We start from the raw sequence: 26,938 nt of genomic DNA, 5'->3' as shown, positions 1-26,938 counted from the left end.
ATTGTTATTAACTATAAATTATAGAACTAATTATAGATAGCAATTATAAATGACTGTACCTTTTTATAGGATGTTGAGAGAAGGCTGAAAAGCAGATTGGTCAAGGGCACAGAATCAATAAGCCGTTGGACCCTCTGGATCGAAGTGCTCTGTGCCATGATGTTGAGCTCAGCTGGTGGGCCATCACTCGCCCAACCCTACAGGCATCAGCGAAGGGACTGAAATGACTACATTTCCTCAAAGAGAAGTTTCAATGTGGCATTTCCTATTTCGCCCAAAAATGTTGCTTAAAATTAATTTGATAACTTTCATCAGCCTTAAAAAATTACATGTGCTTTCTTAATTAAACGTTACATTTTGTGTGTCGATGTTTGACCAGTGTGTAAAGCCTTAGAGACAATAGAGCTGACCACATGCACTACAGTAAGATAAACAATGTAGTGTAGCAGAAATTATATTTTAAATAACCAACACAATTATTAGTTTGTTTGTGCTTGTGTTACTTACACGATGCAGTGCCTCCACTTGCAGATCCTGGAAAAGCGAAGTCAAGAGTTTGATAGTGTGGTTGGCCAAAATAACTGACAACACTCCAAACCCTTGGTGCCTTGAGGAAAAAAAATGTCAAAACATAAACATTAACTTGTGTTTTCACTGAGTTAGTAAAGAGTTTGTATTTTAGTAATCACTATCCACACCTTTAGGTATTTAATAAACAGAGCATTACAGAACAAAGCAAACAGCGAAGTCACAATGATGCTGGAATTGCAAGTTAAGTCATCATATTAAAAATTACCCCTTCCCAGGCCCAAGTTTGGGTGATCCAGCACCATCCTTTGTGCGAGCAGCAATATCCCGCACACGCAGGGCAGCCAGGGGATCCTTTTCTTTCCCTTTATCTGCCAGCGCCGTTGGGCTTAGGTTAAGAATCAGGTACAGGCTGTTTAAAAGGCACCAGGCTCCAAGCAACTGGAAGTTCTGATAATGCTGTAGTGCACAAACAAATTTCAAAAAAGTGTTCACTTTCAACTTCCTTTATAACTTAAACTTCAAAAACAGAAACATTCACAAGTGGCACATACTAAGTTAAAGGTACTGAGGTAATTCTTAGTGCACCACTCAAAATTGTTGCTCACCTCTCCTCCAGCTCTGCGAGAGTTACTGATGGCATGTCCTATCATTTCATAAATCTCCAGCTGTGGCAAACAAGTTTTGTACTGGTTAGCATTTCAAATGTAATGCACCTTGTTATTGTACACATAGTAGCGTGGAAGAAAAACCCAATAAAAGACTAAAATTCCAAAAGTCTAATGGTGTCTTCACCATCGTTAAAGCATACAATAAGAATGATGTTCTCATAATACCCACACATTTCTGGACAATTGTAGCTGCATCGTTTTCATAGTCCTCCTCTTTAGTCCCAGTGGAGGCAGCACGAAGCTGTAAACCACTGCCTACCTGCAGAATGGCCATGCACGTGGCCACACTCACACCTAAAAAGCCCAAAAGATATTTCCATTTGCAAATTTGGCCATTTGCTTAAGTTGTTGATCAAAGTTGAATTGTTTATATTAATAGACAGTATAATTCTGATTTCACCACCTACCAGCATACAGACAGCTCAAAGCCAGCACAGTCATATCCAGTAATCTCCCTGGCGTCAGGGGCTCCAGCACAGGTAGGGAAAGTGTGTCCAAAGCCATTGTTACATCTATCACCAGCGAATGAAATCTAGGAACATTCAACGTTTAATGTTTGAAAGTTCAGAAACATTTGCAAACTTTAATATGCTACAAATGTCATTGTACTAAAACATTTTAATTTTTTATGTAAAAAAATTACCCATTGCGAACAGCAGTAGCATCAGCCACTGTAGCAGGCATGATAAAGAAAGAGTTGGCCGATACAGCATCCTGGAAACGGTTGATGTAGCGTAGAAAGTAGGGCAGGTTGAGGCACACTCTTAGCAACTTCTCAGACCCACCTAGGAGATAACATCATTTAAAACAATAACTATTAGCCCTAAGGAAACATTGCATCATATGACAACCAGTTCCAGCTACAATAGCTATATACATTGAGAACATTAACAAGATCTATTCATGTCATAAAATCTGCTTTTCTTTCATGTAAAGAGAGAGACAAAAAGGCATTGTTATTCACTGGATGAATAACTTGTGTTAATGAAAACAAATGCTGTCCTGTAACAAAGACACAAGTACTCACCAAGTTCCTGTAAGCTTGACACATTCTGGGAGACAAAGGCATTTTTCATTTTGGCCTGAATAGCTTGATCTGTGGTTTGGTCATCACAGTCACTCTCTGCCTATAATGATAAATAAAATGCTGATTTACAACTCTGGAAGATAAATTTAATTATTGATCGAGAGTGACAGAACACGCATAAGAAAAATCTCATAACACCCCCCAAAAACAAATCTTGCCTGCATATGTGCTGCCGAATGGGAGGCCGAGATGTTGGCAAGGTCAGGGTTAAAAACTGACGTCAACTGATTAAAGAAGTTCATCTGAACTTCTTTTTGTCGTAGCTCTGGGTTTACAGCACTGGGCAGCTCCTTCTGATCTTCCACTATTAAACAATGAAAAAAAATTATCATACCAATGTTCTGAAAACAAGTCTTTTTATTACTTTTTTATTCATAGTAAGTTACTCTGTTACACGTAATGTTTTGTCTTAAGCACTGTTTCGATATGTGAGGGACACTTACCATCTGAAAGGGTCTTGATGGTTTGAGGCAACTTGGCAGACTTCATCATAGCAGTGAAAGTGATGATTTCTGTGCGATCTAGCCTGCTGCAGCCCGTGCAAAGTCCTTTTATCAGAAGAATCAGGTGTTTCTAAAGACAAATCAAAAGTGTTATTTGATTTGACCAGTGGGCTACTAATATAATGCCATTTCAAGCACAAATTATTTTATCTTTTACCTGTGATACTGCACATGCCTCATCAGGGTTCTCCAAGCGCAGTAGTGAGAATTCAATCAATACTTTGCATGCTGCAGCAACTGAGAGCAATTGGTTTCTTGGTACTAGAGAAACAAAAAACATAATTTGAATGCTAGAAGACAAGTAAGTGTATTTGACGGGAAGTAGGGATTTCTTATACCCAAAATGTTTATCTTACTTTGTCCACAAACTGTGGTGATGTAATGTGCAGACAGTGCCACAAAAGATGAGTAGAAAGGCTCATACTGTTTGTCATGGTGAAGAATGTCTGATTCACTGAAGATGAAAAGTTAAACATTAGCATTATCAGACAAACTTTTCCTTTCCAAAATTATGTACTACTATTCACTGCCATCAGCTAAGATCGACACCTTTAAATTCATTGTTTATGCTTTTCCCCTTTGTAAAATGTCACAAATCTAGTGTTTGGCTTCAAAATTTGTGACACCGATAATACATATTCATGTGTTGTTTCCTTTATCTGAAAACGAAACCAACAGTGGTGGAGGCAGCAGGTCGCAACTTTGCAGATAGCTGCTTCTTCTGGTGAATGAAGTCATTAAAGCCTTGTAGCTGAGACCTCTGGGCATCTAAGTTAAGTGGTTACTTGAATGCCCAGAGGTCTCAGCTGTCTACTCCTGAATAAGAGCCTAAAGTAACAACTTGGATAAATTATGAAAGTACCATTGACTAGATAATGCCTCAGTGACAGCTGCAGGTTGTGCACAAGCTATGTTGATTTACGGGAAAAGCAACACATGATGTGTTACTGCAAAGCAGAACTCCAAGGTTATTCTTTAACTATATGTTAACAACTAAACAACATCACTTCATCAAAACTGAGTGGAGAGCACAAGGACCCGCCTACTTACAGTCCAAACAGACACGATCAACTGACTGGCTATTGAATTACCAGTTATTTAAACATAAACTGACTGTCGACATGCCACAACTAGACAGAATGCGCTAAGATCGGCATGCAAACTAAACAGAGTTTCGCTAACTTAAGTTAGCTGACGTAGTCGAATATTACACTGACCGGGCCAAGGCCCCTTAGTTAGCTTTTTGGCTAATGTTTGTATTAGCTAGCACATGATGAAGCAGATTCCCTAAACAACACACTGCGACGTAAAATAACGTCTGCGCTGCAGTGATGTTAAACCAGAGACCAACGCCCATTAGCCACAAAGACTGCTTTGCTTGAAACCCCCTACGTTACCAGCCAGGAGTCGCTAAATAGCATTTTGAGTAACTTAGCTAACGTCAGCAGGTGACTCGGTGCCAGTACAAGTTAAGCTCGATAGCTTGCTAGCCGCTAACATTAGCATAGTGGGTAACGTCTCCCATCGATATCTACTAACCAAGGTACGTTAGCAAGTTAGCCAGCCAGCTAACTCTTAGGTGGACACGGTCAATAATCGAGCAAATGCAGCCCTGACATTTATTGACATGTAGCAGTTTACCTGTTTATTATAGAGCCAATAAGCTGAGGTAGCTCCTTCGTCTCAAAAGCGGTGTACGAGGCTGATAAAAGCGGTCGCACTGCCGCTGTCCATTCGTGTTCCCCATTTCCTCCGCTCGACGCCATCTTGAAATCCCATAGAAAAAAACTAGCTAGTGGAAGTAGAAGCTGTGAAGGTAAATCACAGGGGGGCGCTCTCGTGCGGACAGCGCAGATTCTGGTGTCAAACACGTCTTTACTGTTTACCTCTGTATGTCATCCAAGGGTTGATATTTGATTATATTTCCAATTCCGTTGTATACATGCTATACAATGAAAATAAAGGCTAATCTATTCTGTTCTATTCTATTCTATTATGTATCTTACCCCTATATATAGAGGGTCACTTCAGATAAATCTGTATAGTTCTAAGCATATGGTTTTGTTTGTGAAATTAAAATAAATTTGATATATTTTTGAAAAATAGTCAATTTATGAGCAGGACATGGCTGCTCTTAGAATAAATAGCAGATGTTAATGCTGGAGGAACATATAAATCTAACCTGTAGGGGACAGTATATCTCAGTCGCGAGACAGAAATGAAGCCACTTCCGGCTTCCTCTTTCTCCCGAACAGCAAGCCGAAGCTGTTAGAATGGCAAAGCATATTTGGCTGTGCTTGCTATTCACTATATTATGCAGTACGGTGGAGTCTGTATTTGAGGATCAAGTAGGAAAATTTGACTGGTAAGGCGAATCCATAGGATGAACTTAACGGGTCTGCTGTCCAGAGTTTTGTAGTTGCTAATGCTAACAGTTGTCACAGCCCCCACTCGGTGTGTTTGAGGTGGACCCCAGGCCTATAAATATTAAAATTAATATTGAAAATTAGGCGATGCTATCACGACGTTTAAAAAAATTAATAGTGTTATAAACTCTGTAAATAAATGTGAGTGTAAATGTCTTGAAAATAATCTCTCTAATATTATCTGTGCACTTCACCATTACATTTTTTTATTTGATTGTACTGTGAATCATATCGCTATAGTTTGTTTTTGCAGGGGTTATGAAAAGCTTTTTTCTGTCTTTTGTTTCACAGGAGGCAGCAATATGTAGGCAAGGTTCGATTTTCTCATTTTGATAACCATATGCAGTCATCTAGAAAGGTGCTTCTGGCAACAGAGAAGAATGTTTTTGCCGCACTGAACATTAGGACTGGAGAGCTCCGTGAGTGTTTTCATGTAACTGTCGCTTTAGGAAATACAAAACGAATACCAGATATAAGCTCTAAATAGTTTCTATTAAATGATTGCTCTGTCTCTGTCTCTTACAGTTTGGCGACATGTGGACAATATAGGACCAGAGGGAAATATTGATGCTTTTCTGCAACATGGACAAGGTGATTTTTATCCTACTAGTGTATATAGTAGGTAGTATAGTTATAGATCCTTTAAGTAAATATATGAAAGCAGATAAATAATGAAACTGATCCTGTGGTCTAGATGCTGTGCTAGTGGTCGGTAATGGCCGTCTGCTCCGCTCCTGGGAGACAAATGTTGGTGGTATGAACTGGGAGGTTGTGCTTGACTCTGGCAGGTAATTATCCCCTGATGGAGGTTTGTTTTGAAACTTCCCTTTATTTTGTCCATATGTTAACATTTTTTATATGTTTTAGTTTTCAGTCAGCATGTTTAGTTGGACAGCAAGACACAGTAAAGTATGTTGCTGTTTTGAAGAAAACTGCAGTTTCTCTACATTACCTCTCGAATGGTCATCAGAAGTGGATAGAGAATCTTCCAGAAAGGTAAGGGATGATGCTGAGCTTGGGCCTTTTAACCGTTCTAAACGCAGTGATCGCGAACAAGGTTGCATATCTTTTTCTCTCTACAGCGATACTGTGGACTACCAGACTGTGTATTCCGGGGGAAATGGTGAAGTCTATGCATTGGGAGTTGTTCCACATTCCCACATTACTGTTGTTGCTTATAGTGTGGAGGATGGAGAGATAATCAAACAGGTAATTATGATTTGTTGTGACTAAAAAATATTTAAAATCTTTAGTATTATATGTCCAATATATAAACAAGTGAAACAAAATATATCAAGTAAACCAGATGAATATTAAAACACCATCTCCTCATTGTCTTCAGATAACAGTTGAGGCTCCATGGCTTAACAACATACCGGCCAACTGTGCAGTGATCGGCAAGGGGATGTTGACATGCGTGGACTCTGTGACTATGTCTTTGTACATGTATGACCTGCATGTCCAGTCACGGATGACCCAGATTCTCCTTCAGGTAGACACCAAATTACAAGACACTTTAGTAAAAATATTTTCACCGCTTTCCTATGTACTCCTATGTTTCCTATGTAATATGTTCAGTGTTATAGTTTTGATATTTCTTACTTTCTCTCTCAATGAAAATGAAAGTGGCTTTTTTCTCTGTGTGTGAGTGTAACCATATGTTGTCTTTTAGTCACTGGGACTGGAAGTCTCTGCCAATTTCCAGCCAGTACTGGTAGCTACACAGCCCAATCCTGCTCGGACACCGCTGTCAGAGTTCTTGCTTCAGCTTGGACCTGACCACTACCAGCTTCTCCAGCTCAACAATGGTCAGATTGTTACACTGAGAGATATCAAGCCTGTACGTAACCCTTTCTTTACACTTATTTCTAATGTGTCTTTTTTTCCTAACAGTTGTGATCTAGATCAAATCTTTGTTTTTATTTTAGATTATCTTAAGATTTTTTCCATAAAAAAGGATTCTGTAGATTAGAATCTTTTTAAAAAGGACTAGATCTTTGTGCGTCATTCTGAGTTATTTAAATAATGAATGATTAATTGTAATACATTTTATTTTGTCCTATTAGGCAATGCTGGTTTCTTTTGCAACTGCTGGAGAGAAGACTGTTGCTGCTGTTATGTCACCCAAGAATAAAACCGTAAGTTGATGGAAAATCATGCAGCCCTGTTGAATTATACATCACCCAGTTTAGAACAGTTTGCTTCTTTGTGATATTCATATGTTATTACCATATTAAATATGATGACCAAAAAAGTATGACTTAGGTACATGAAACACTTAAAAATGTTCATGTGGTTTTTCAACTGCGAAAGATGTAACTGTTTTTTCCCTGCAGGCTTGCAGTCTTAACCTATTCAGTGCAGAAACTGGGCGCAGACTTCTAGACACAACACTTATCTATAATATGGATCCTAACGGTGGGAAACCCGACAAGGTAAGTATTTATTTTTCCCAGTGACTGTGTTAAGACCATGTAAGTATGGAGATAAAATAATTGTCCGGTCATAACAATTTTTTTATTATACATTTCAGTTGTATGTTCAGGCATTCCTCAAGAAAGATGACTCGGTTGGCTACAGGGTCTTAGTGCAAACAGAAGACCACACGCTGACTTTTGTACAACAGCCAGGTGGGGATTATAAACGCTGCACTAATGCTAATGTTATTCAAATTATGTGCTGCAATATTAACTTTGTCTGCTGTATTTTTTTGATTCTACCACAGAGGGGTGCCATATCATTTAGCTAGACGGCACATCTTTGTTCAGGGCTGGACTAGAAGAATAACAACTGGAGTCCATTTCTTATTTTACTTTTTTTTTCACAATTTTATGACGTAAAAATTACACAAAATTATATGACATACAAAATGTTGGCACAACCTGCATACTGTCACAGGGCATGGAAAGCGGAAAGAGTGAATGGAGAATAATAAGAAATCTTATTTTCCAGGGCGTGTAATGTGGACAAGAGAGGAGGCCCTGTCAGATGTGGTGACAATGGAAATGGTGGATCTGCCCCTCACGGGAACACAGGCAGAGCTGGAGGGAGAGTTTGGCAAAAAAGCTGGTAAATGTCTGAACACCCCCTAAAATCCCTTGGTTTATTATTCCCAAATCTAGCAATACGTTTTTATATCTGCTGTGGATTTTATATGTAATGTGTTTCTTTCTGATTTTAGTGTTGTTTTGTTAAGATTGGTTCCACTTTGGCACACTTTATTTGTATCCTCCTATTAATTCAAAACTAATATTTAAATCGTTACTTTCACTTTCATTCTCACTCCCTGCACCCACATTTCATCATTTCATCAAGTGGAAACGATGCTATTACATTTATTGTGGCCATTAAAAAAAGTTGAGTGATTAGCGTTGCTCTGATTTCTTCTCCTGTTTTTTTTGCTGCATTCGGACTCAGCTATTCAAGGTAACAGACTTTTTTCACTCTTATACAATCAAACCTGTGTCTTTGCGTCATTAAGGAATTCTGCGTATTGAGTTTGTTTTCCTGCCTTTTTCGTAGCTGCCCTAATGAAATGTATCTTCTTAAGCAAGTATTTTTTTTACAGTGCAGTTCGCTTACTCATTCAGGGTGCAGTCTTCTAACACTTCCATGTGAACAAAGGTTGAATTCTCAGATGACAATCCTAAAAGTGACACACATTCACTGGAGGCATTAAGCGGTGTCTGTCCTCACAATATTTCTTCAGATGGCCTGATGTCCATGGTGCTGAAGCGGCTGTCCTCTCAGCTCATTTTGCTGCAGGCCTGGGTTTCCCATCTCTGGAAGCTGTTCTACGATGCACGTAAACCACGGAGTCAAGTTAAAAACGATGTGACCATTGAGAATCTTTCTAGAGATGAGTTCAACTTGCAGAAAATGATGGTTATGGTTACAGCATCTGGAAAGGTTCGTGACTCAAACTCAGCCTCTTATTTAGTTATTGTTTGTTTTTTCTAATGAGCTCTGCTCCGATTTCAGTTTATTTTGATTGGAAAGTAAAATTGAACATCATTATATACAGTCGAGCCCTTGTGACAGTTAATCCTCTGTTTTTCTACCTGTCAAGCTCTTTGGAATTGACAGCAAAACGGGCAGTATTTTATGGAGGTACTACTTGGACAACATCCCATCTAATGCAGCTTTCAAACTTATGGTACAACGGACCACTGCACACTTTCCTCATCCCCCACAGTGCACACTGCTCATCAAAGACAAGGTATCTTAATAACTAATACTAATATCAGGATGGATAAAATGGGGTCACACAAACAAGATTTAATATGAAGTTACTGTAGTGCTACAAAAAATATTACTATAGATTTATTGAGCATATTGTTGTTACCATACAGTAAGAAACACCTGGCATTAAGTGGAATTGGAGAAGCAGTGTGTGTTTGATTTTGCCGTTTCTGTAACTTTGGCTCTTTTTTACCTCAGGACTCGGGCCTAGCAACACTTCATGTTTTTAATCCCATCTTTGGAAAGAAGAGTCACCTCACCCCACCTGCTCTGCCTCAGCCAATACTTCAGTCCCTCGTGCTGCCACTCATGGACCAGGATTATGCTAAAGTCTTGCTTCTTGTTGATGACCAGTACAAGGTCGGTGCCAAAATGTGAACCAAACTTAACATTCAGCATTTGGAGTCTCAAAGCCGTATCAGTACGATATACATACATAAGGTATTGTTCTGTTCCTTTTTTCCCAGGTGTCTGCATTTCCTTCTACAAAGAATGTGCTGCAGCAGCTCCAGGAGGTAGCCACATCCATTTTCTTTTACCTTGTTGACTCCAGCCAGGGTCGACTTTCTGGCTACAGACTACGAACGGCAAGTTAACAATTTCTTATGCATCCTTTAATCTCATTGTAACATAAATTGATTTGGATGGCTTTTAGAAAGTCTTTTGTTATCTCACATGTCAGGAAAAGAGGAAACTTAGGTCTGTACTTTAAACAGTAGGTAGATATGCACAGTAATGTCATGTGTTCCTGGAATGCCAGTGGTTTCAACCAGTGAAATACTTTAAAATCCTTGGGTCACACCTGACTGACATACAAAAAGATAAAGTCTGGATTTTTTCCTCTTCTCCCAGGACTTGTCAACTGAGCTGATCTGGGAAGTTGTAATCCCACCTGAAGTACAGAGGATCGTCTCTGTCAAAGGGAAAAGGCCCAATGAGCATGTGCACTCCCAGGGAAGAGTAATGGGAGACCGTAGTGTCCTCTATAAGGTACAGAAAACTGCCGAAACATCATACTGATGTTGTTTGTTATTTAAAAAGATTCCCATTTCTCTTAGTTGTGCTGGCTTCTTTCCCACTTCATACATCATCGCCCTTGTCCTCTGAAGTAAACTTAGACTGTTTCCCGGGGGCTGTGTATGCTTTGTCAGTGTTGACTCAGTGAATCATTTAAAGCCTCTCCCACTGGCTCTCAATAAAAATCAACATGCAGTAAATGTGGATCACACCCAGCCATTCAATTTAAAATGCTTTGATATGCATATGTACGTTGTAGGTCACCTGTTATGCTTTTTGAATTGGTTGGTGACCATCTCTCTTTGACTTGATCTATATTTTTTTTTCTAGTACCTGAACCCCAATCTACTAGCACTTGTGACGGAGAGCACAGACTTGCATCAGGAGCGGAGTTTTATTGGGGTCCTCTTAATTGATGGTGTTACTGGTCGCATTATCCACGAGGCTGTTCAGAGAAAGGCTAAAGGACCAGTGCATGTTGTCCACTCTGAAAATTGGGTGGTGGTGAGTATTGTCGTCCATTCCCTAAATTAATGGACTTTGCAGAGGAGCACGGTCATAGAGTCTGACTTTTAAAAATGTTTGAATCCACAGTATGAGTACTGGAGCACCAAATCTCGCAGGAATGAGTTCTCTGTGATCGAGCTGTATGAAGGAATGGAGCTGTACAACAGCACCGTGTTCAGCTCGTTGGACCGGCCGCATGCCCCGCAGGTGCTTCAGCAGTCTTACATATTCCCTTCCTCTATTTCTACCATGGAGGCCACCCTGACTGAGAAAGGCATCACTAGCCGTCATCTGCTTAGTAAGTTCTGTGACACCATGGCCTGATATTCTCCAGGTTTTTTTATTATCCATTCAATCATCCAGTAGTAATCCAAAATGTCTATATTTTTGTTTGTGTCTTTGTCACAGTTGGTTTACCATCTGGAGGGATTTTATCCTTACCTAAGATGTTCCTTGATCCTCGTAGACCAGAAATAGTGTCTGAGCAAAGCCGGTGAGACTTTCAGTCAGACTTTTGTGCTGGAAAATTTAATTCCCTTATTTTTTTTTTTGTCCACCCAACATTTTTTTACTGTCCTCAGCGAAGAGAATCTGATTCCGTACTCACCAGAGTTGTTGATCCGTACTGAGTGGTTCATCAACTACAATCAGTCCGTATCGAGAGTGCGAGGAATTTACACTGCCCCCTCTGGACTTGAGTCGACCTGTCTGGTGAGTCTGTGTCTGGAGTTGAATAGCTGATGTTCTTCAGTGAGTTAATGTGGTTTTCAGGAGATTTACTTGGCTTACATTCTTCCTTTTATCTTTGTAGGTGGTGGCGTATGGTCTTGACATCTACCAGACACACGTGTATCCCTCCAAGCAATTTGACGTGCTAAAAGACGATTATGACTACATGCTAATCAGCAGCGTACTCTTTGCTCTTTTCTTTGCCACTATGATTAGCAAACGTCTGGCAGAAGTCAAATTGCTCAACAGGGCCTGGCGGTAGATCCATCGTCTAAATCCCATCTCTGACAGCCCAGAGGCTGCACAAAGGACCTCAGCCCTAGAAGATGAGACGGTGTCTGTAGAAGAACACAGGTCAAATGGCCCAAAAGTGACTGCAGTGGGTGAGGGTTCAGTGGGGTAGGGGTGAAGAGGAAGCAGTGAAGGTTTTGTTTAATTTCTAACTTATTTTGCAAAGACAGGGAATTGCTAATAGTAGAATAATTGTTTTTGTGCCACATCATTCTCATTAAATGTTTATCAAATAACTAATTAAAAATAAATGAAACAGATTTGGATTTATTAAAATTGTAAATTGTAAAATTGTTAGGTAATAAGAATTATGTTAGATTTTCCCAGGGCAGGTACTTGTGACATTTCTGCTACACTGGACTCTTCTTATGGAGAGAGAGAAAGAGAGAATTCAGGGGTGTCTAAGCAAAATGAAAGAAGACATGCAATGCATGTGAGCATGATTTTGTACAGTACAGTAGTTTGTAAGTTTGACCTGCAGAATCACCATGACATCCCCATGACATCACTGTTTGATGCAAATGAAATGTGAATATGAAGAGGTAAAGTGAAGAAGACTAGACCCACACAAATGACTGGTGGCAGCCTCCATTTTGTTCCCATCTGTCTTAACACAGCTAATGTCAGAGCAGTTTTAAGTCACTGTCCACTACTGTTGATGCCCCATTAAAATCTGTGACCGAACTCCAGTTTGAGTGACCTCTTTTTAAAGTTTTGATAGGAAAACAAGGACTTGGGCCGATAGAATGAATAAGTTATTTTATTTCTATAAATAAAATAAAAATATTTGACAATGATTTACTTCCAGACAACTTGACACACTGCCGTCCTCTGGTGAAATGTGACACAAAACCTTCAAAGAACTTCAACAAGTGCAGGCCTGCATCTTACTGAATGTAACGTCATTTCCATCACAACACGCACAAAAGCAATTAGTGAAGGTCCAATCAGTCCTTATCAACTCAATTGTTAATAATTAGTTTTGATTTAAAGATCAGATCAACTGTCAGTCAACTGTAGCAGATTTCAGATGTCATTCAGTCATCAATTCTTTTTGTGTTCATGTTGCCCGTACTTTTAAATAAGTGAAACGCAGTGCACACAATGAAACAGAATACAGGAATATGTTAAGTACTTTGTAGTTGGAATGAAGCCGGGTAGGACTTTGCGCTAGCTCAGCTTTTTAAAGTGAAATCTGTTAAGTGCAATCAGACATTAAACTGAGGACCAAAGGAGTCAACAGGTAAATCATTTTACATCACTGTAGTGTGAAGTCTCATTTCCCTTCGCTACTGAGCACGCTGTATATTATGAATATTACCCTAAATTTAAATGTGAGAATTCTGCAAAACAATATAAGCAGCAAAGTCAAAGGAGCAGAAACATTGGTACAAGCCCAGCTTGCACATACAGTAATTATTAAGGAATTCTAACTTAGCTTAGTCACTTTGATTTGACTATGAAAAAGATGATGCATGCGACATTTTCCCTGTGTCATAACTGCAGCACAGCAGTTACAGAAATGGAAACACTGAAGTAGGAGGTAAACATTTCTTCACATTAGTGAAAATACTGGAATGTTGGTGGTGTTTTCTGGGCAGAACCAATACTGACTGGTAAAATGTTCACCTCAAAACACACAAATACCTCAAAGTGCTCTGCAACATAAGTGAATACATCAGTCCTTGAAAATAACACCAGTATAGATGAGGCGTGTAAGTAAGGCGTGGTGGTGCGTGGCCGTGGTCATGAGCGACGCCTGACCCGGTTCGGTTCTACGTGCTCTGCCAGACGCTGCTGGTTCCCGTTCTCGACGGTTCGCTAAAGAGTCTTTCCCGTCTGTCCGCGTACGCGGTTCTGCCCGGCGGGAGGAGGATGTAGTGCGTGGCACTGGCCTGTCTGCCGTCTTTCACAATGGGAACAATGCACGGCGACGCCTGATGAGCAGACGCAGCCCGCTCCCTTTGCTGGTTGTAATGTGATGCCCTACTCACATATTTTGGATTAGCAGCAAAACTCTGCGTGGCCGGCATCACGCCGTTTATGTAAATTGGAAGGCTCTTGGGGGTCGGGCTGCTCGGTGGGCAGGGCGGGACTAACGGAACCCTCGGGGGGATTTTGGGCGGCACGTCTTCCTCGTTGGTGCTCAGGGAGAGAGCAGGGGGTTTCGGTGTAATGGGGATGCGAGGAGGGACCTGCGGCTTGTCAGAGGGGCAGCCTGCCACATCATGAGGCTGGGAAGCCGAGGGAAAACACAGCCTGGACCGCTGGTGTGGACCACACGGAGGCTCTGCATCTCCTGGCGGCGGGTGTTCTTCTCTCTGGGCCCAGGCGGCGGCTCCGAAGCCGGCTCCTCTCCCCGTCCCTCTGTCCTCTCTGCCCGGCCAGGAGAAAGCCATGGAGAGCAGGCCCTCCTGATAGGCGTGATTCACTTTGCCCCCCACCACCGCTCTGGGGCAGCTCTTTGGCAACAGCCGCTGACGGTCGCTGGTGAAGAACTCCACCTCGTTATCGGCCGCTTCATCGGACATCAGCTCCTCGGGGTCGGGCAGCGGCGGGAGCGGTTTGACCTGGCGCTGATGGCCACTGGAGGCGGGCCTTCTCTGGGAGGTAGGGACCACCTGGTCTCCCTCCTGGGCCCGCACAATGTTATCAGGTGCTGAGCAGTAGGTGCTAGGGTAGTAAGCGGACGGGGGGAGGGAGGCGTTGGCTGTAAAGGGACAAAAAACACTTGTGAAATTCACATCTGCGTGTGCTGAGTACCTCTGCACTATCTCAGAGGAAGAAACATGGAAAACAACTTCAACTAGGATGTAGTGATAGGGCGAAAAGGGCCCCGGGAGAGTGGGCGGCCCACGCTGCTCCAAGAAAATCTCCTGTTTTCACAAAGATATCTCACAGGAAACAGGAGTGAAAACATGTTGAAAACAAGCGCTACCTATCGCCCTCTTCGTCAGACATCAGCCACAACACTGCGATTAACACAGGAATCCTCGTTATCTGCGGGCCAGGCCACAATCTCGCCAGAGCTTCCCATAACCTTCCCCGTGGAAACATCCCGCGTGCCCCAGACGGCAGGAGCAGCTGGTGACCGGGGAACGGCGGCGCCCCCCCCCTCCTCCTCCTCCTCCTCCTCCTCAGTACAATGATGCAAAACCCACCTAAACCCTCTTTACCAGTCACTTCTATGTTACAGCATCAAACCACGTGGTCAACGTTCTGCAGGCGTGTTTTTGTTTACGAACTCTACAAAAAAAAAAAAAAAGTACAATTTGGAGCCGTGTCATGAACTCACAGTTGAATTCTTTGTCCATCGGCCGCTGTTGAAGCTCCGCGTCAGCACTCAGGCCAAAGCACACACTGCAAAGCAGGACAGGCCCAGAAATTAGTACGTGACACGTGTGTATGTAGGATATCACGTAGTGTAGCATATAATGTTCTGACGTACTGTTATTATTTTAGAGTGGACCGGAGAATATGAAAGCAAATGCAGCTGATGGGCTAAAGGTCGATATTATGTAATGATGCAATGATATTTATGACGTTTCTGACGTATGATGTTGTTTTTGTGTTTGCGCACCTGTTCAGGACGTGCTGTCCCCAGAAGTTACTCTGACTGCCGGCCATGCTGCGCTATACAAGGCAGTCGATCCTCATAAATCATGAAGATGCGTTTGGGATCGGGTTAAAGCTCCAACGCGTCCGCTCCGTCAAAGCCATGGTTCCAGCGGCTGGTGATCTGCTGGACAGAGGCAGGAAACGCACTGCTGAGACCAACCCAATTAAAAAACAAAAAAAAAAACTATCTTTTACACATATTCAATCCTCCCACGTGTTTCAGTCACGCCTTCATAATTGTGAAATGTCCATAAACCATAAATGTGACACACTAGTCCATCCAGCAGAACCAGTGGCGTGTGTGCTCTGACAATGCAAGGGAGGTCAAAGGTTGGCAATGAAAAGGATTGTGTAAGTGGTAGAAAGGCGGTTTTGCTTTTGTTCATCTCGTCTCGCTTCACGACGAAGGAGCAGCGGTCGAATCGAAATGAAGGCTCCGCTTCATTCTGCTGTTGGTGCCAGGGCTTTCCTTCGTCGGTCCAGCTCAAAGCCATTGGTCTAGCGAGCGGCCTGTTGCACAGCCCACAGGTCACTTTTTAATATATCACATAATGATTATGGGTAAATATAAAAAAAAAACTTGAATAATTATTAAATTATCATCCAACAAGATACAAAAGCAGGCTTTTCATTGTCCTTTCACAGTCGCCCAGCTTTGCTCTCACTCTTCAAAGTCCTGCTTTGTTTTTCCATCTATCTATCTACATCACCGTGGGAAGAAGACAATGGACGCGCATGAAAAAACGACAGGGACAACAGTGCAGCCATGTGTCTATTTGAATATTTATGCCACGCTTAAAACAACCAACTGTGGCTTCGTTTCCACCAGCGAGTCTCGGAGATGGAAGACGCTGAACAATTATGAATTCTATCGGCAACGGCTCGGTGTGGATGAATGGAGCCACTCTTGGGCATGAATGGGCCTTTGTGCTCGTCTGCTGCACAGTGAAGCAGGCAAGTGAACTCTCCCATGAGTTTGGGACGGAAGACGCGGCCGGGAGACGGGCGGACGCGGCCGAGGTATCAGGCTGCTGCACGGAGCCGCTGGAGCTGATGCTAAATAATAATAATAATATTAATAATAAAACGTTTGTTTGTCTGGATGAGGAGCCTTGGTGTGTTGTCCTTGGCTCTCCCCATTCGCTGACCAGTCCTTTACAAAGGAATTAATAACTGGCATTAACTGTGTGGGTCCGACCGGTGAATCACTAGTCTGTGGGATCGGCTGGATTCAAATGGGTTTACTTAGTCACAGTCATGCCCGTATGTGAATCACTACAACTCTTAGATTATTACGACTCATGTTTATCTATTGAAGCTGAAGTGATTCTCATTCGCTCACACCCTGCAGGTGTGTGTGTGTGTGTGTGTGTGTGTGTGTGTGTGTGTGTGTGTGTTGCCTCACAGTTGTAAATCTGACCCTTTGTGACTTTGCACGTTACAGCTGCATCCTGTTCAATGAAGGCAGTGAATTCACACATTCACAAGCAGTTTGGCTCCATAGCACAGGTGTCAGGACACAACACTGTACAACACTAGCATTCAATTAACACCGTGCTAGAAGCCCTTTGTACAATTATCACACATATGTGACTATTAACATATTTTTCGTTTGAACCAGTTGTAGGTTTGTTTTAACTAACTTCTAGAGTTCAACAGTTAGGGAAGTAAATGTGAACTCAGCTGACTCTAGATCAGTGTTCGTAGGTAGATATCCAGCGGAAACACCGACGTGTACGCGCATTCACACCCATCTGCGCACTGCACGACCATTCCTGCGCCCACTAGCGGCCGCGTGACCGGACCCGGACCCGGAGCCGGAGCCGTGTCGCCTCCACGGGACACGACGGCCACCTGGAAACCGCGCAGCGGGTCGGAACAGCGGATCCCGTCGCTGCTGTCACGCGAAGCGCACGCGCTGATAAGCAGATTAACCACCGAGTTTGAGCCCAAGAAACAATAAATGTTACTGTTTGTGTGTGGCGTCCGCGTTGCTATGGACCAAGACAAACTAGTGGAGCTTTTTTAATCTTATTGGAATAAAAAAAAACGTTCTCACGTGAACCAGTTCCTGAATAAACTAATCCCACGGTTCTAATTGTACGGACTATCAGCCTACGGCTCAAATGAAGGACGTCTTACCATCAATGCAAAGCCAGTGTGTCCATCACGTCGAACCCGGGTCCGTCGATGAGTTCCCGTCTAACGTGAGCTCATCGGTATCTGGGCCGGTACCGTTCAGGCTCCCGGGTGAAACCGGACCATGTGCGCCTCGCAGCTCTGTCAAAAACACAGGGAGGAGAAACTTTCTTCGCCAGAGTTACGCGGTTTTCCACGTCTCCTTATAAACGCGTCCAGCACCCGACCGCGTTATTGTAACTCCACCCAGGGTGTCTTAAAGGGGAAAAAACAGCGGGGCAAAACGAGACACCCACTGTTTACACTGTGGTTTTCAAACCTATAAAAAGGAACATTTTCCGCTTGATTGTAGTTTCAGTCTTGGCTTGGTTTAGACGTGAAATTACACGACAGCACACAAATAAAATATGTTCTCAATTCAAAATGACAAACAGTAAAAAAAATTCTATTAGATTCGATTTTCAGTTTTCCTCTAATTGTGTAACACTGCAGCTTGAAGTCCATAAATGTCCAGAAGTCTCTAGAATTATAATTAGACTCCCATTATTTGCATTATGTAATGAGTGTATGGGAAGTTGCCCTTCGTAGAGGAATAAACAATTTCGGTGTGACCCGTGTGGGAGTCAGGGAGTGTGTGGGTGGCGTTTGGCCAGAGGACAGTGCTGCACTGATACTGAGAGACGAGGCCAAGATTGGCAGCGCAGTCTCAGCGGACGAGGACTTGTTTTGAAGCCCGCGCGTCACATGGGAGTTCACTGTGTTCGTCCTCTGCCCGGGCTGAGAGTCCGCGGGACAACACGCGTGGAAAACAACAAGGAAGTGAGCGCAGGCCGTCCTGGCCTTTACCTTCACCACCGGGGCGGCAACAACCCAAATAAATGTGCAGACAAGCAAACAAGCTGCTTGACCAACTTCCTGTTATGCAACAAATCCATCAGTGTAGTATAGCATAGTAGCAGTCCTTTGGGGAGGGGGGGGTCGTGGTGCAGCTCGTGTAGATTTTAAACCTCTTTTTATTTTATCCTGTTCGCGGTGTCGTGCGCCATTTTGGGTTCCTGTCACCTGGACCTACAGATTCCCTCCTCCTCCCGGCCTCTCTGCTGCTTATCTGCAGAGCTCTGCGGGTGCTGGCGGCGACCGGGGATGCTCAGGGCTGTGGGGGCTGTTGTCGGGGTGGGCCGGTCTCCCACAGGGGGGAGGTCAAGGCATTTCCTGCTCTGAGAGCCCTCCGTCCCTCACAGCTGTCAGTGCAGTCAGAAGCCCACCTCCCACATCTGTAACCCCCCCCCCCCCCTCTTCTTGTACTGTTTTGGATGGATTGTTCTGATGCTACTGCAAAATTAGAAATCAATGCTGGACAAAAGTCAGTGAATTCTGTTTAGGATGTTCTTTGAACCTAATTATATCATGGTCAAATCAGCGATGAGAAGTCCTGCATCGGGCCGAAAAGGTAAATCACTTCACCAGTGACATTAAAAACATCTCAGAAGATAAATCCCTGCCCACCAATTTACTAGCGAGCTCACAAGCTGGAATAGAAAATGCAAAAGTAAGTAGGTGTTAACATACGTGTTCTATGGTAAATACATTTGTGTAGGTTGATGTGCTGACACGGTGACACAGGGAATTCTCTTATAGTGGAACCAGCTGTGTACAAACATGTAATAGTAATTAGAGCCTGCAGACAGAGCGAGCCGCAGCAGAAGTCATGTATTTCCCATGTATTTGATCTGTAACGCTGTCACAAACACAACCTGCTTCACTGCTACATTTATTGGATTGTATGTGATTTGCTCAGTTACAGCTCATACAATCAGGAAGAAACTGTGCATCTCTAGAAAATGCTGATGTTTTCATTCTACTTAGTTGTGTGTGATTTGAAAAACACACGCCTCCTCTAATACTTTTTAATTTACTGGCTTTTCAGCTGGGTCTGACAACCGGAGGCGTGAGGAAGGAACCGTGCTCCACAGATGTCTGAGTGGGCTTCAAACCACGGCCTTTGACCCCATCTTGTGATGAGACTGCTCAGTTATCGGGGAGCCAGCAGCCACTGGGAGGAGGATGGGCGAAAAGATGGGCCTCTTTTACTGTTGCATTGCTTAAAAGCTGCTGTACCAACCCCAAGAAAACACCTGAATAAAAACTCAGGATTTTAAAATGCTAAACCCGTTAAAACACAGCGACGAGCACGTTTGCGAACACACAGCTTTGTGTGTAGTGGTGCTATTCTGGAAACGTATTTTTTTTCCCAGGGCACCAACGCAGTCACGGGGCAAAGAGCGACTGAGGAAGTGGCAAGGATTAGAGTGATTTAAACCCTGTGACATCTGATTTCACGGTGACAGCTCTGGTGAACGGACCCGAGCATGAAAAGGGCGATTCTTTGCCCTGGGTGCAGCGCTGAAGGCCCGGGCAGCTTCCCCACCCAGAATTCAGGCCCCAGTGTGAATGTAGGGTCTGCAAGGACAGCGGGGGGCCTTCCCCAAGCCTGCATGGTCTTCCAGTTCATTAGGGAAACTGAAGGAGGGAGAAAGCAGGCTTTGCACTTTAATGCTCCAGAAACCTTTTTACGGGCAGTGGAGTTGGCAATGAGCTTGGCCCGGTTTAAAAAAAAAAAAAACACTGCTCATTGGCACTAATTCAGGTCTGCTCATCGGGACACGGACACGCTGTACTCGTGCGCCGCAGAGACAAAGTCAATATTGGCTTATTTACACAGTTTTCACAACCTGTGCTGAGGTCAAAGTCGGCGTGAGTCACCGCTAAAACATCAGTGATTGAGGAAGGCTATGGAAAAAAGTCGATTTTGGCATCTGGGCGTCTGTACGTCATGAGTTGCAGGAGGTGGAAGTGATGAGGCCGTCTGTTTTATGGCCTCCAGACTTCCTCAGTAACGCTCCATGTGATCACTTTTACTCTGTTCCCCCCACAACATAGCTCAAAGTCTTGAGGCATGACAGAGTCAGTCTTCCTTTCTCTATCTATTACTTCAGCCGTCCTCCTTTTCCACCCTCTCACCTTACTTACTCTCGCTCCATCATTTCCTGTTGAGTCACCAATGGAGCCAGGCCCCACAGTGTTTTACAGTTTATTGCTCTCCTCCGTTCTTTCCTCCTCCACTTCCGTGTTGGCAGATGACTGTCCTGTACTTAGGAACGGTGCTGTGGCGTGCATTCCTCTGAAAACAGCGGCGTGTTCCGAGCAAACTGACCGGGTCGCGGAGCGGATGAGGCTCTCAGCTCTGCAGAAAACCCAGCACAGCGCCGGCTACAGCCTGTTGTTACTTCACCCCAAGAAAACACGGGATCAGCTGATAGCAGTAGATGTAAATATCCCCTTTCTGAACACTGTGTCCTCCCGCATTTCTAGTGGCTATTGGCAAATCCCAGTGAAGTGGGAGGAAGTGATGCTGTGCTAAAGTAAAACCTCATGTGGTGTGTGTGTGAGGGAAGGCGCTCAGGGCAGGGCTCAGGCAAACGCAAGAGCTCTGGTTGAGTCATTCAAAATACAGCTGCTGACTCAGTCTGCAAACCCGTCGCCATCGATCTGGCGTTTTGAGCGTGTGTGACCTGTGTTTATGCGGTTTAAATAGCTTCATATCGACAGGTTCAGGGAACTCCTCCATGTCCTTTACGATACTCTGAGAAAGAAATGGTTGACGCAATAATATAGGAATTTAAACTTCATAGAAAAAGTTGACTTTTCGAAGTTTTGAAGTTTTTGAATCAATAAGTGAAACTTTTAATTTACTATGTTGCAATCTAGACGTTTCATCTCACGTTTGACTTTTCTATATCATAATTGCGTCATATTGTTATTTTTATTTTTATCATCACAAACTATTTTTGATTTATTCTTGTATTGACAGAAACTGCATCAAATGGAAGATTTTCCCCAAGGAGTGGCCGTTGACATCATTGTAATCCCATTTCGGCATCGTCAAGGTTTCTCCGTGATTCATCTTTAAATATCCTATCTAATCAGCTGCTTAAAACAATAATAATTTTTAAAAAATTATTGTTATGAGGCTGCTGTGGCAGTTACTAGGACATGGCATCAATTTAAAGCTCACGTTAAATTTGCTCCTTCTTAAGCACACTTGGTAAAGTTTACATTTTTAACACATTTACGCCTTTAATCATAATAGTTGTGCCTTTATGTTGATACAGGAACAGGCCACTGTCACCTCATCTTTCATTTCTCAGTGAACTAGTGACACCTTGTGTTCAAAAGATATCACTACATTGCAAAGTGCAAAGATATTTTTATTATGTATGTTTATTATCCATCCATCCATCTTCTATTCCACTTAATCACGTACGTGTGGTCTGAGGGGTGGGTGGACAGGGAGAACATGCAAACTTCCCACAGAAAGGCACCTGTTGGCTAACAGGTCAGCTTGTGAACTTCTGGAACCCATCACTGCTGTAAAAGGATTTCAAACTTTATTTTGTATAGAAACTCTGGTATATGGTCTGTGCTTAGGCATAAGGGGTGAGGAACTTGTATGAGTTTAATGTCTCTTTTGCAACTTCTCCTATAGAGAAGTGCAACCAAGCTGGAGCATGAATTAGTTCCTGGAATATATCAGTAATCAAGAAGAATAAACAAAATGAGTGCCCAGTAAATAGCGAGGGCCTCGATTTGCTGGTGAATGAGAGGGCAAAATCAACAATGAAGCTGATGATATTGACTAATCAAACATCATTTACTCATTAGACTTTGAGAGAACAGATAGGACCAAAATGATTTTTATAGCTGGTGCCAATTCTTGGCATAGGCTTCAAGATTAATCAAAAAACTACCACAACAGGAGTGTCTTACATATATATATATATATTACATACTGTCCCTACCCATAGACAGATTATTCTATTCAGTAATATCAAAAGAAATTATAAAAATGTAAGTGGACATTACTTTTATGAAATTAACTTCTATATACCGTAATGTTGGATTTAAGCATGATCTTTTTTACGCCAAAGTGTTCATTCCTGGCTGGTACTGCCACAGTACACCACCCTGTTCTCCAGACGTGATCGCTCCGCTTCAAACACCAGCAAATGGCTGAGCAGCGTCTCCTCAGGACCTGATCGGATCAGGGATGGATCATTGTTCTGCACCAACACATAAACGCAAAGAATCAACCATCATAGTCAGCTTTTTGTACACTGCAGACCACAAACCGACCGTGGCGTGAGCCAGAGAGACAAATGAAAAAAGCCCTGTGGAAAGTTATACATAACTAAACTCAAAGAGCGTTTATGAGCACCCACCGCCACAGCAGAAATAAATGCATCAGTGAGATGATAGTCCGCAGAACCATGTCCACTGTTGACGAACTGCCCAGGAACTTTACTGTGTGCCGTGTGCTTGGTGGACTTTTGGGTCAGAAAGTCGAAGACGCAAATTTGATCACCATCATATGACAGCTCCCCCTGTGAAGGTGAAGTTAAAGGTAAAGGTGCTGTAGAATCTGTCTCACATACACCAATACATGCTGCGTTTGACCAACCTGTCATTCAGTAGCACAAACTCTTAGCTGGTGGTAAAATCTGCACACAATCTCTTTGTCAAATAATTTTTTAGACTTATGGGATATAAGATGTAGACAAGAGGCGGCCCATGTAGATGTGTTGTTTTCTTTAGTTTGGTGTAAACTAGCATGAGTGACTAACTCTACCAATTATCATTGCCATCAATCCGATCTGATCCAAGAATCGGACATAACGGTCCTACCTTACTGCCGTAAACTGTTGTTTTTCGCTTGCATATCTCCTCAGTGAACGCCACCATGGAAAAGGCTGCTGTCAAACCACCTTCAAACTCCATGTTAACAACCTGGACAAAGATGCATCAGAATGAATGCAGCCATATTGGATAGCGGTGGTTTCCTAAATGAGGCTGGCCTGAGAGTTCCTACCTGGTTGGTGCAGACATCATTGTCACATTCGTACACACAGCGACCATATGGTCCAGTCTTCAGTGCCTCAGTTACTGACTCAATGTCTGGAAATGAGCTGGGACATATGACTGATACAGGCCATCCAGTGTGACCCTGGCACAAATAAAAACACAGATTTATTTCTTATCTACATATACATCAGTGACCTAAAGTTTGATCAGGTTTTATGCAAATCATAGAATCATACACAAAATAGACAAAGTGTAGCTTTGTTTCCTATTTGATTATTTGGGTTTCTAACGTAGTAGATTCAACACTTTTATACAAATTAGATTAGATTTTAGGTCACAAGTAAACAAAAATAGAGGAGCCTAGCTTTTCAAACACCACTGTAAAAATGTCTAACTGAGGTCCTCGAGGGCCGCTGTCCTGCTGGGTTTCTGCCCCAGCTCCTACTGATTACCTTGACCAGGTGTCTTCAGTCAATGAACAGCTAAAAACCAACCAACCCAGCTGATCCAGATAATCTGGGTGAGATGGGGGCAGGGACAGCGGCCCGCGAGGACTGGAGCTTGGCACCTGTGAGTTAAGCAAAGTAGATGAATTGTGAAAGTAATGTCCGGAAATATTAACCCGTTTGACTCTGTCCAGGTAGATTTTGCATGCCGAGTATGGACAGTGTTTCTCTACTGGACAGTCCAAGCAGCGACCTGCAGCACCTGTTGGCTGAAAAGAAACACCACTAAGCACAATATTTGCATTCATTGTTCACAGTTAGTAGTTATTGCACGTCATTTATTTAAAACATTTCTAAAATTAAAACAAAGAACTAATTTTAATGACTATTTTAGCCCAAAATCAAAGATTCTTTTACGTAGTCTTACAAACTGTATACCTTGTTTTCTTTCTTGAAATGGCTGACTGATCCAAATGATGACACTTTTAGGCACCTACAAAGACACTGTGTTTGTAATGTCACGAAGGAAACACTGTCCGCCTGAAAATACAAAGACTGCGTTCCTGTCTAAAGGTTTACCTGCGCGCTCCTGCCCAGTGATGTATTAAGTCAATGTCGTGACATGATTTGCTCAAAAGGGCAAACGAGCTCTCTGCCTCATTCCTCCAGTTTCCTCGAACAAATGAGTGGGCAAAGTGATAAAACCCAACCTGGAAGAGGAAAATCAATTAAATCCCAACTCCATAAAAGTAAAACAAAAATGAACCCTAACCCTTATATATAAAATACTTTAACAGAGATATATGTATTTAAAGAATGGGGCACCGTTGCTGGAGTTTAAGATAAAATAATTAAAATGCACTATGTGTGATTGGCATTCTTACCGGTTCAAGGTGCTGAATATGAATCACATCACCGATAACTCCGGCATCTAAAAGCTCCTACAAAAAGATCTTTCATATTAAATCCAAAAAAAAACAAACCTTATTTACATGAGCCTAATGTGACCGTTTACCTTTATCTTGACAATGACAGGATCATAGCGGAGGACATGACCCACGGACAGCATCACACCGTTCTGGATGCAGGCCTCCACGATCGCTGTGCAGTCTACAGCAGTTGTCTAACACAGTTCAATTAACAAACAAGCTCATTTATTATCTTTAATGTTTAGCATGTTTAGAAAATGGATGGATGGATGGAATTTTTGTCAGAAATATTGACTCTATGCTTTCTGGACTAAATCACACTGAAATATTGTGAAAAATATAGAATTTGAGATGTTTTTGAAAGTATCAATACTAATGGCACACTTAAGATTAATTCTTAATTACTTAATTACTGATTACTCACTGCCATTGGTTTCTCCAGCAAAATATGGTAGCCCTTCTTTGCAAAGGCCACAGCCGGTTCCTTGGCAAAACACAAGTAATTAAAAGAGTACCAAAAAAAACCCACAACAAAACAATAATAAGCATCTATGGCATGTACTAGTTTCTAACCAATCGCATGCACTCTATAAAAGTGCTATAAATAATACATTTCAAGATTCTCTATAGAGAATATACAGAGCATGTTTACCTTATGAAGGCAGTCCGGCGTACAAATGACCACTGCATCTGCAAACTTCTCCCTTTCAGATACACTGTGCCAGTCTAGTTACAAAACAAAGATAATTGACAAATAAAAAAGCATGAGAGATAATTATGTATAGTAAACTAACATTTATATACTCACCATCAAATATGTTTTCGTCTGCAATTTTGTGTTGCCGTTGAATCTTAGTGCGTGCAAATTTCCTTGGATCAGCTACTCCTACAACCTATAATCATTAAAACACATTTTTTATATATGAAAACAATAAGATTATAAAAAGAAACACTGACATATAAGGGCGTTAAAAACTATATCAGGACACGAAGTCTAAAATAAAGTCTATCTGCAGAATTGTTTCAGGCTTTTATCAAGACTCTCCTGACCTTCATGCGCTCAGGGTGACTGGTTGCAAAGTTCGAGTAGTTCTCTCCTCGGCAGCCCGCTCCCACCACGATCACACAGACAGGGGAAGTCATTCTGGCACCTTGTGAACTTCGACACAAATCAAAGCTTGTAGATGCAGTTCACGCAGTGTTGGGACCGTGCCACAGATATTACAGCTGATCACGTCTATGACATAAGTGGAGAATACTATGGAAGCAAATTCCATCTACTCACTACCTGCATTTTATGGACTACCTGCATTTTATGCAGGTAGTTAGTAGTGATTATTTTTTAAATCAAAATTCATTTTTTAACGTTTTACAAACATGTATATGCACTAGTAGTAACAACAACAGTACATACATATACCATCCGCCTCGGTTAATAATCATATTCGATACTATGGCGTCCATTGTTCCTGGTACAACTTAGACATTTCTGTCTCTTTACCTGTTTTGTCCCATATAATTGTGAAAGGATTCACAGCGTCTCTTTGCTGCGGTGCCTCAGTTCGACCCAGACTGGACTAAACACATTAGGGTCCAGAATCCTATTTTACTTCTTCAGAAACTGAAGTCAAACCCAACCAGTCACGAGGTTTGCTATCGCCCCCACCCGGTGGATGGGCGAAGTTCACGTGCAGCATTCACGGCTCCTTGTAAATTTGCGTTTCTTATCGGAATCAGGATGTTAAATGTCACAAAGGTCTTTAGGAGCGCTATAAATGTGCTTTCTTGTGAGCTGAGCTTTACTAAACGTGTCTTTTGATAATTTAATTGAAATCACACAATGACAGAGTTCATTTTCAGCAGTTATCGCAAATTTATACTAGTGG

The 26,938-nt window shown here is 42.4% G+C and overlaps 4 protein-coding genes across 14 annotated transcripts in view; 1 reads left to right on the top strand and 3 right to left on the bottom strand.

Moving 5' to 3' along the window:
- The window catches only part of ubr4 (ubiquitin protein ligase E3 component n-recognin 4), a 34,922-nt gene extending 30,338 nt beyond the window's left edge, over positions 1-4,584 (bottom strand). For all 7 annotated transcript variants that reach the window (XM_029155752.3, XM_029155754.3, XM_029155756.3 and 4 more), the window contains exons 1-13: positions 4,431-4,584; positions 3,146-3,243; positions 2,947-3,050; positions 2,730-2,859; positions 2,445-2,590; positions 2,227-2,326; positions 1,843-1,984; positions 1,607-1,731; positions 1,369-1,493; positions 1,137-1,196; positions 797-987; positions 508-607; positions 60-197 (exon numbers count right to left, since the gene is read on the bottom strand). In XM_029155752.3, the coding sequence (XP_029011585.1) occupies positions 60-197; positions 508-607; positions 797-987; positions 1,137-1,196; positions 1,369-1,493; positions 1,607-1,731; positions 1,843-1,984; positions 2,227-2,326; positions 2,445-2,590; positions 2,730-2,859; positions 2,947-3,050; positions 3,146-3,243; positions 4,431-4,555 (1,584 nt within the window). In that variant the 5' untranslated portion in view covers positions 4,556-4,584. The remainder of the gene's footprint in view (positions 1-59; positions 198-507; positions 608-796; positions 988-1,136; positions 1,197-1,368; positions 1,494-1,606; positions 1,732-1,842; positions 1,985-2,226; positions 2,327-2,444; positions 2,591-2,729; positions 2,860-2,946; positions 3,051-3,145; positions 3,244-4,430) is intronic.
- A 410-nt stretch (positions 4,585-4,994) lies between these two features.
- On the top strand, positions 4,995-12,690 carry emc1 (ER membrane protein complex subunit 1). Its single transcript, XM_029156469.3, has 22 exons — positions 4,995-5,154; positions 5,507-5,634; positions 5,741-5,806; positions 5,910-6,003; positions 6,083-6,211; positions 6,298-6,424; positions 6,558-6,707; positions 6,888-7,055; positions 7,282-7,353; positions 7,552-7,650; positions 7,749-7,845; positions 8,168-8,284; positions 8,925-9,124; positions 9,285-9,434; positions 9,656-9,817; positions 9,925-10,044; positions 10,310-10,447; positions 10,805-10,978; positions 11,069-11,279; positions 11,390-11,474; positions 11,563-11,692; positions 11,793-12,690. Exons 1-22 carry the CDS (start codon positions 5,063-5,065, stop codon positions 11,970-11,972), a joined length of 2,889 nt encoding a protein of 962 aa, XP_029012302.1. The 5' UTR covers positions 4,995-5,062; the 3' UTR covers positions 11,973-12,690.
- A 55-nt stretch (positions 12,691-12,745) lies between these two features.
- LOC114858835 (ERBB receptor feedback inhibitor 1) lies at positions 12,746-18,039 on the bottom strand. 2 transcript variants are annotated; one of them, XM_029156473.3, is made up of 4 exons: positions 17,762-18,039; positions 15,582-15,740; positions 15,297-15,361; positions 12,746-14,711 (listed from the first exon to the last, which is right to left on the bottom strand). In XM_029156473.3, the coding sequence occupies exons 2-4, from the start codon at positions 15,626-15,628 to the stop codon at positions 13,777-13,779; spliced, it is 1,047 nt and encodes a 348-aa protein (XP_029012306.1). In that variant the 5' UTR covers positions 15,629-15,740; positions 17,762-18,039; the 3' UTR covers positions 12,746-13,776. The 2 variants fall into 2 exon arrangements, with proteins under 2 accessions (XP_029012306.1, XP_029012304.1); XM_029156471.3 differs by having other exon boundaries at positions 15,582-15,743; positions 17,762-18,038.
- Positions 18,040-22,005: 3,966 nt separating this feature from the next.
- Positions 22,006-26,822, bottom strand: zgc:154075 (uncharacterized protein LOC556929 homolog). 4 transcript variants are annotated; one of them, XM_029157102.2, is made up of 15 exons: positions 26,554-26,822; positions 26,103-26,211; positions 25,861-25,945; positions 25,705-25,778; positions 25,477-25,536; positions 25,139-25,246; positions 25,008-25,064; positions 24,703-24,833; positions 24,562-24,616; positions 24,300-24,392; positions 23,685-23,819; positions 23,501-23,602; positions 23,038-23,199; positions 22,707-22,878; positions 22,006-22,186 (listed from the first exon to the last, which is right to left on the bottom strand). In XM_029157102.2, the coding sequence occupies exons 1-14, from the start codon at positions 26,565-26,567 to the stop codon at positions 22,750-22,752; spliced, it is 1,314 nt and encodes a 437-aa protein (XP_029012935.1). In that variant the 5' UTR covers positions 26,568-26,822; the 3' UTR covers positions 22,006-22,186; positions 22,707-22,749. The 4 variants fall into 4 exon arrangements, with proteins under 4 accessions (XP_029012935.1, XP_029012936.1, XP_055366365.1 ...); XM_029157103.2 differs by having other exon boundaries at positions 22,006-22,878; positions 26,103-26,289; XM_055510390.1 differs by having other exon boundaries at positions 22,006-22,878; positions 26,103-26,230.
- Positions 26,823-26,938: the final 116 nt, after the last annotated feature.

Source organism: Betta splendens, chromosome 7 (assembly GCF_900634795.4).
Source record: "Betta splendens chromosome 7, fBetSpl5.4, whole genome shotgun sequence".
Classification (NCBI taxonomy): Eukaryota; Metazoa; Chordata; class Actinopteri; order Anabantiformes; family Osphronemidae; genus Betta; species Betta splendens.
This window is presented reverse-complemented; position numbering and strand designations above follow the sequence as displayed.

Coding starts and splice junctions, on each gene's coding strand:
- LOC114858835 (XM_029156473.3), bottom strand. CDS start 15,628: ATGGCCGGCAGTCAGAGTAACTTCTGGGGACAGCACGTCCTGAACAG. Junction 15,362..15,581: donor GGACAGCACGTCCTGAACAG/GTGCGCAAACAC, acceptor CCTGCTTTGCAG/TGTGTGCTTTGGCCTGAGTG. Junction 14,712..15,296: donor GATGGACAAAGAATTCAACT/GTGAGTTCATGA, acceptor GTCCCTTTACAG/CCAACGCCTCCCTCCCCCCG.
- zgc:154075 (XM_029157101.2), bottom strand. Junction 25,779..25,860: donor AGACGAAAACATATTTGATG/GTGAGTATATAA, acceptor TTTTGTAACTAG/ACTGGCACAGTGTATCTGAA. Junction 22,879..23,037: donor CATTTATTTCTGCTGTGGCG/GTGGGTGCTCAT, acceptor GTGTTGGTGCAG/AACAATGATCCATCCCTGAT.
- emc1 (XM_029156469.3), top strand. CDS start 5,063: ATGGCAAAGCATATTTGGCTGTGCTTGCTATTCACTATATTATGCAGT. Junction 5,635..5,740: donor CATTAGGACTGGAGAGCTCC/GTGAGTGTTTTC, acceptor TGTCTCTTACAG/TTTGGCGACATGTGGACAAT. Junction 11,693..11,792: donor GACTTGAGTCGACCTGTCTG/GTGAGTCTGTGT, acceptor TTATCTTTGTAG/GTGGTGGCGTATGGTCTTGA.